Here is an 8,300-nt window from a genome sequence, read left to right on the forward strand (position 1 = left end):
TTGCTCTTTGCATGCTTCAGAAACCTAGTGTCACCGAACAATGGGGTACATATGCATTTGTTGCAATGCACAGCTAAATGGCTACCGTACCTGTTTTTTACATTGTTTCTATGCTGCCTAGCTGTATCATTAAAACATTGCCCAGTTTGTCATATGTACACTCGTCCGCATTTTAACGGTATCTCATAAACGACGTCAGAGGTGCACTTGGTGCAATTTTTTATCGTGATTGGTGGTGCATTGCTGACGTTTCCGATTGTTCATAGCATTGCATAGCTTCGAGAGTTTGCAGGGAGCATAAAACACTACGTTGATTTGGTCCCTGTTGGCCACTTTCTTAAGATTATGAGATAAGTTGTGAACATATGGTATTACGTGAAAGGGTCTCTTTTCTTTATCCTGCTTATCGATTTTTCTTCCCGAGCACTTTATTTTTTGCAGGAGTGTTTAACACACAGCTGTGATGACGAAAGATATAGTCTGTTCGGATATAAACTACCCGTTAATGGTTATTGTATCCGAAAAGACTTCGTGGCAGTTGCATGTCTGACGGTTCTTGCAAGACCATATAAAGAAGCTGCCAGTGAATGACCCCTACCGAGTGAGAAGTTCCAATGATTTTGTGAGTGAACTAAGGGGACTTTGTGTTACAAATGTGAATGGCATCAACGGGTTTTCTGTCGATGTGGAAGATCTGTTTTATTCACTTTCCTGTGATGGTTTGCTGGTTGCTGTATGTGAAACAATCAATGAAACCGGTGAACTAGAATTTCAAATCTCGGCAGGCACAAATGTTGACAATTTCAAAATGCTCTTAGAATTTTATCTTCAGTCAACAGCCATTAATCACAACAGAAAGTGTTATATCCAACGCACCGGTATTTGAATCGGATCAACCATTGCACCCATACTTAGCAATGTATTTTTATCTAGCAGTGACAAAGGCATTTGCGCTGCTTTAGTTTACTCCCCAGTTAAGCATATTTACCGCTACGTGGACGACTACTTGGTTCTTCTAAACAGCGACCAGACTATTGCTTTGACGAAGAAGTGAAAAATATTCTGAGAATTTTTACAATGCACGGTGGGGGACTAAAGTTCACCTTTGAAATGCCGAATAATAATAACATTCAATTCCTGGATATTAACATTTCATTTGCATAAAATCAACATGTTTGCTGGTCTTATCAACCCAGGTCAAAGAAAGGCTTGCTTCCTTATGACAGTGCCCATTCAAAACTCGCGAAAAGGGGAATTGCTACCTCATGTATTCAAGCCGTAATGAACAAGTCCTGTGAGCACCAAATGAAAAATAGCCTCTTACAGCAGATATAACGCCTTAAAACAGCCAGATACCCATCTTTCGTCATCACAGCTGTGTGTTAAACACTCCTGCAAAAAATAAAACGCTCGGGAAGAAAAATCGACAAGCAGGAAAAAGAAAAGAGACCCTTTCATGTAATACCATATGTCCACAAGTTATCCCATAATCTTAAGAAAGCGGCCAACAGGCACCAAATCAACCTAGTGTTTTCTGCTCCCTGCAAACACTCGAAGCTATGCAATGCTATGAACAATTGGAAACGCCAGAAACGCACCACCAATCACGATAAAAAATTCACCAAGTGCACCTCTGATGTCGTTTATGAGATATCGTTAAAATGCGGACGAGTGTATATAGGACAAACCAGGAAATGCTTTAATGATAGAGCTAGGCAGCATAGAAACAATGTAAAAAAGCAGGTACGGTAGCCATTTAGTAGCTGCGCATTGCAACAAATGCACATGTACCCCATTGTTCGGTGACACTAGGTTTCTGAAGCATGCAAAGAGCAAAAAAGAAAGAGAAATTGTATAAGCTTACTACATCACCAAAGCAGGAGAAGAATGTGTAATCGCATCGTCACTCAGTCTAACAAAAACTGAGATGCATTTTCTAGATAAGCACCTCCACTTGTAAGCAGGCGTTCTTTGACATGTTATAAAGCTGGTTGTTCTTTCAATAAAATTTCCAGTTGGCAGTACAGCGCTCGTCCTGTTGTGTTTGTTTTCGATTCTTGTCCTCGTCTCCTTCGCGCTGCTTCAAGTTTTACTCAAGATGAACCAACTCGCCCAAATCAAGTTGTTGTTAGCACTGCAATGTTTCGTTTGATTCTCAACGTATTAACCGATTCAAATCGTTATTCCACGAAGTGACGTTTGCAACAAAATGGACACATCCTGCGTTTGTATTCAATATTTTCCCATCCAAACCTCCGACTACTTGCTCTGACGGCAGTCACGGCCACTGACCTATTATAGTGGAGACCAGTGGTCACGGCCACCAATGTCGCGGTTTCGTTTCACCACCGTGCGCGAAGCAAATAACGCACAGTGCGGCCCACCGCGCTTTTCTTGAAAAGACCAGAAAACAGTGGAGTGGTTACTTTATTTTAAATTACTACTTGAGCGATATAATTGACAATACAGTGTAGAGATTAGTATCCCTCGTTCGACCACGTGATGGACTTGTATTCCGGGAAGTTGCGCTTCAGTACTTCCACGGCCTTGCTGTGGTCTGCCTGGCCGTACCCCTGAGAGTACCCGAACACTTTGATCTCGTCGCAGTCCGGATTGTGGATGATCCTTCCGCCGCCCAAGCACTCCGTCTCCAATCCACAGATGGATTCTATTTTGCTCATCTCTCTCTCGTAGATATCCGCGTGATAAGTGGCCGATGCGGATCCCCGCACAATCAGCTTGCTCCGGTTGGGGTCATTCTTGTCGTGCACTTTGATGAGAACGTATTTGAAACGTCCATTGTCGAGCTTCACTTCGGGAATGCTTTCAAAGCTGTCCGCTGACATCGCTTTGCTCGCGAAGAAACGGGATCCTGACGGAAGCAAGTGACAGAACCACAGTGATGCAACACAGCGCCCAGAACTGCTCGCGGATGGGGAGCCCGACTGCAGAGCTCGAGTTTCTTTCTGACGTTGGACCACTGCCCCTGTAGATATTCTCGTGCGTTTGGACGAAAGACCCTCAAGAAACGACGACAAAGTGCGCTGCACGACAACCACAAGCATAAATTGCCCACGACCGGTCAGTTCCAGTCTACCGTGGCTAGTGCCGCAGTCAGTCAGCTCGCGAGTGGCTTGTCTCGGTTTCCGAGCGGCTAAATAAGGGATATGAGCATACGAGTGGAGTATTTTTTGCTCCACGCGCCTTGTTATGCTGTTTTGCTTCCCTGCATCGCTCAAGGACTTGCAGTTGCTAAATATTCAGCTTAATTTCTCGTAGAATGCTAGAATTCACAGTTAGTTTCATCAATAGTAAAATTAACTATTATCAGCAGAAAATTTAATTTGTTATCTTGCGAACACGCATATCAACCAAACGAAGCGGATAAAAAATAAAGTAGTTGTTAGTCTTGAAAGTGGCACAGAAGGAGCACGCAGTAAGAGAAAAGGCATACAACTATTCTTTAGAATCGCATGGCGTAACGAAACCGAAACTGCGCTCTTTCCAGCGTCGCCGATCATCCGCGCGACTATTTATCGCGAACTGCAAACGCAATTGATGCGGCATACAGCTTGCGTACGATCAAAGCGAAACAGCTGCAGTCACTTACCTGTGGCGCTTCAAGAACGATCTGAGCCGGAGACAAGAGAGACAACAATAGACCTTGCCCCGAAATAGAATTGGCCCGGAAGCTTTGCAGAGGACGCTGCGAGACGCCGATTCCCACCCAAAACTAAGAAGACTGACTGCCTTTCTCTTTTGCGGCTGCGAACGACTCGCCACGCAAAGGTTTCAAGTGACGCTGACAGCAGGCACTAGTCAACGGGCACCAAAGCAAGCGACGATGAAACCTATCTTTTTCACGCCGACAAGAGTGCGCAAGAACCTATAGGCACGGACGGCGTTTCCGCGCAAGGCGTGCAAGAGTTTGCATACTCACCGGAAAACTGCAACACTGTGATGCGCTTCAGCTGGCAGTGGCCTCTTGCGCCAGCTCGCAAGGACGCCCTGCGCTATATTTGTAGGAAGAGAAAAACAAACACCTACTGGCGGGCGCGCGTTCGCGGATCACAGGGAGGGAGGTCCGCTTAAAGATTGGCAACTCGGATGGGGGCTCAGAGGCACCCGACGGGAAACCATAACGCTCGGATTTTTTTGAAGGACCCGCTATAGGGACGCGTGCCGCTCGGCCGTGAATGCGGCACGATTCTGGCACGGCCACCGCCCGGAGAGTATTTTCAGGTCATCCTCGTATGTAAACGTGGGCGCCCACGTACCATATGAAACGGTCAGCGCGGCGACTTGCCGCCGCCCGCGGGATATATCGAGCCCTGCGCTCGCGGTGTCATCTTAGAGCACCGACAGCTATTTAAGAAAAAAAAAATAATAATAATAATAAAAAAAAAAACAGGAAGGGCTGAGGCTGTGGCCGTCCTTGCGGCCGCCGTCAACAGGAAGCGTTAATGGAAGGAAGGGGAAGGGAAAAAAAAAAATACCCGGGTGACACGCACGTCACGTGTGTTGGTTCTCCATTTCTTTAGCGAACGAAACAGCGAGGTAGCTTCGCAAATTAGTATCATAATTAACATGTTTTTTTGGAACTATTCTGCTTCATGTCTCGCCAGGCGAAGAATGCCGCAGCGAGGTCTCAATATAACGTAACAAGACCACACATACTGTGTCATGCCAATGAAGTACACACCTCGCGGACCGTACCTTACAATTAAAGCAACGGACCTAAGACGCTGACGAGTGAAACAATTAAGTGCACCAAATTTCGATAAATTTCACCTTTAGAACAAAAGTACAATTAGTGTGCATTGTTTCTAGTATAGTGGAGTTGCCGCCAGTAATTTTTTCGTTACTGAGATTCAATTAGGTAATAGTAATTATCTAACTCGATAAGTACTGTCCTAATTATCAAAGTGTCAATGAGAAAGTTGTAGAGCAACATGAAAAACTACCGATACAGCTTTCTGTTGCTCAATACGTGCTACATAAAAGTGTTTTTCCGAGCGTGAAAGAAGCCCGCAAATGCACGCAAAGTGCCTCGAGCGGCCAGTCGCGCGGCAATTGTGTGTATTCGCGGGCTTCTTTCACACTCGGAAAAACGCATTTATGTAGCACGTATTGAGCAACAGAGAGCTGTATCGGTAGTTTTTCATGTTGCTCTACAACTTTCTCATTGACACTTTGATAACTAGGACAATACTTTTCGAGTTAGATAATTAATTACAATTACGTTATTAAATCTCAGTAACGAAAACATTACTGGCGGCTACTCCACTGTACTGGAAACAATACGCACTAGGTTTGCTTCGCGTAACGCCGTTCCTCTTTTTTTAAATCGTGCTGCGTGATAGCTGGGCCACCCTGTTTATATATATATATATATATATATATATATATATATATATATATATATATATATATATATATATAGCGGGCGTCTCCAAGAACGCGCTTGCGCATTTTAAATTTCGATGGGGGCGAAATGCGAAAACGCTCGTGTACTTCGATTTTAGGTGCACGTTCAAGAACCCCATGCAAGCTCGGTGCATGGAGCATAAAAGCCATAATGCATAATTCTGCTTACTTGACTTTCTGGAAACTAAAACATCGAGTGAAGACGCCGCGCGCCTCGATCGGCCTAAGACGACATCCGTCGCCGAAAGTAGTCGTCTGTCAGGTCTGCCCGGGCCCGAGCGAAGAAACGTGCAGAGTCTGCCAAAAGTTTTGAAGCCACTGCGCACGTGACGAAGTCTATCAACACGCCCTGTGGCGTGGCTTTTAAATTAATCGATTGATTGAGTTTATCCCAAAAAACAACACAGCTAGAGGCTATAGAAGACGACGTAGTGGCGGTCTCCGGATTACTTAATTTTGACGGCTTTCGGGTTCTTTTAACAAGCACCAAAATGTAACCATGCAAGCGCTTTTATATACGTTCCACACCAAGTGGGATGCGGCCGACGCGACTGGAAATCTAACCAGGGCGATGATTACGGTTTCTGACCGCCACGACTGAAAGCACTATCCGCATCCCGAGACTCTAGAGTGATTTAGGCTGCCGTTATACTGTAGAATATGAGGCTTGTAGGGTTCCAAGAGTACCAGAAGCGCAGCCGCTTCTAAGTCACATGGCGCACGTACAATTCCAGACAGGCGTTTATATACGAACCAAAAGAGCGTTAATCAAGCGCACGTCGCTCGCCGATAGGTGCTACCTGATCTGTCTCGCCAACCGACTTTCGGTCTCCGGTTTCCACTCTGCATGTTCGAGAAAGGCGGCTCAAGATCAATTTCTTCCCAGCCAAGGCATCCACTTCGCGCTCATTGCAGTGCACGGCCACTGAAATGCATATCTCGCACTTTGGTGAAGGTTATCTTTTCCCCATAATTTCTTTTGTGCTTTTCTTTTTTTTTTTTTCCGTTTAACGCTGTGCGCCATGCAGCTATACTTTACTGGTTCTTTATTCTATGCACACACCCTGAAACCGCTCACTACGGGTGTTGTACAAATAACACCCCTATTAAAGGTGTAATTCATATTGCACCCTTGGCAACGTCAGCTTCACCGGGGTTTTCTGCGCAACTATAGAGCAGTGTAGGAATGAAATGCCACTCTCGAAATATAAATTATACAAACGAAGTAATGAGTAATAAATATGCCAAGATATTGACAGCTGAAACAAAAATAAGTTGAAACGCTTGTTTCAATCAGCCTCGTCTGCCGCACGGAGCGGCGTGCAAAGAAAGGAAGAGGAGCGCGCGTGTCACGCCGCATGCATACGAGATTGTGAATTGAGCGGACGCGCTGTCTCTGTTCCGAAGGCCTTGTCCATCCCCTACGAAGATGTCTGCTCTTTCTATTAAGATACTCGCCTTTGCGAATATATTTATTTCGCGATATGTGCGTCGATGCAGCGGTATACTGACGTCATACCATTACAATTATCACGAACGCACCAGTAATTATCAGTACTTTAGAAAAGGGTACCCGTACTAATTGCGTACGCTGCATACGCTGGTAATAACAACACGGTTAACAACACGGTGAAAGTTTAGGCTTCTATATGCTGCCCTTATGGTGATATCTTCTCAGCTCGAAATCCCACAAACTATATAGGTCGCTTTACAGTGTAGATGATGCAAGACTTGCGCTCTTGTAGCGGCAACATCAAACTAGTATACATGTGCCATTGTTTTCATTGTCAAGTAAGGCACTACAAAAACACCAAGACAAAAAGCGTCACTGCTCGCTTGTCGCCACCTCCGACTGTGTACGTCGTCGGCCACCATGTAGTCACGACAAGGTTGCAGTGTGCCTGCGTTAAGACAGCGCTTCCTCGAAATTAAGCAGAAAGCTGTTACTATAAGCTAGAGATTTGGATGCCCGTGGCAGCCTAGAGAAAGAAATTGCAGTATGGCAAATAAAGCAATACGGGGACACATCAGGTGGTCAACATTTGAAGCACAGGACGGCAGAAAGCAATATTTAATGAAGGGACAGTTGAGGTCAACGGAGAGCTATGAACGGCGGGATATTTCAGTATCTGGATCACTAAAGTAAAGGTACTGGGAAGTGGCGTAGCTAGGAACAGAGAGGGGGGGGGGGGGGGGGGTCACGTTCCTGGTGTGCTCCTCCCCGCCCGGCTACGCTCCTGGTACTCGGTGCAGGGACACAACAGCTTGCAGGTGAACTTTCCTAGAGATGCATACTTTCAATAGCTACACATCAAAAACAGTTGCCAGTACCGCTTAATTTCACCTCCTTTTTGTTCTACAAGGCACCTTACGGCGTTCGGGAATATCTCGAAACTGGCGTCATCCTGAGAATTCGTTTCCAGTGGATCCGCCTTGCGAACTCCACAGCTAGAATTTGTAAATTGCAATATGCGCCATAAGGTAATTGGTTAAAAACTTAGTGAATTTTTCTTAATTAGTCGATTATGCATTTCAATTTTTTTGTGCATGTCCGCATCTTCGAGTAGACCAGCTCATGAACTAGAATTGTGCTGTCTGCCACAGGCAATTTCTGAGTGTTCGCTGAAACACCCGGTATATAGCTTACATTGCTCGGGCCTTACAACGGTATTCGCCGCCAGCGCCAGGTATATGACGACTACTGATTCGATAAGTCAGTAATAAGAGGACTGGAGTTACGCATTTCTTTCAAGTTTGCCTTGAGCACAGGCCTTTTGAGGGGTACACGCGTACTTATTAGCGGTGGTTTACTTCAGATGCAACACCGAAGCTGTAGCAAGCTTGGAACAGCGGGCACTGACAAGCAACATATT

General features: G+C 45.4%; 1 protein-coding gene across 1 annotated transcript; it reads right to left on the reverse strand.

The window, feature by feature from the left end:
* Window positions 1–2,409: 2,409 nt before the first annotated feature.
* Window positions 2,410–3,395, reverse strand: LOC119442547 (14 kDa phosphohistidine phosphatase). The gene has a single exon (XM_037707461.2). The coding sequence runs from the start codon at window positions 3,063–3,065 to the stop codon at window positions 2,478–2,480; it is 588 nt and encodes a 195-aa protein (XP_037563389.1). The 5' UTR covers window positions 3,066–3,395; the 3' UTR covers window positions 2,410–2,477.
* Window positions 3,396–8,300: the final 4,905 nt, after the last annotated feature.

This window comes from Dermacentor silvarum, chromosome 2 (genome assembly GCF_013339745.2).
Source record: "Dermacentor silvarum isolate Dsil-2018 chromosome 2, BIME_Dsil_1.4, whole genome shotgun sequence".
Taxonomy (NCBI): Eukaryota; Metazoa; Arthropoda; class Arachnida; order Ixodida; family Ixodidae; genus Dermacentor; species Dermacentor silvarum.

What these genes read in the sequence shown, in the direction of transcription:
- LOC119442547 (XM_037707461.2), bottom strand. Translation starts at nt 3,065, where the DNA reads ATGCTTGTGGTTGTCGTGCAGCGCACTTTGTCGTCGTTTCTTGAGGGT.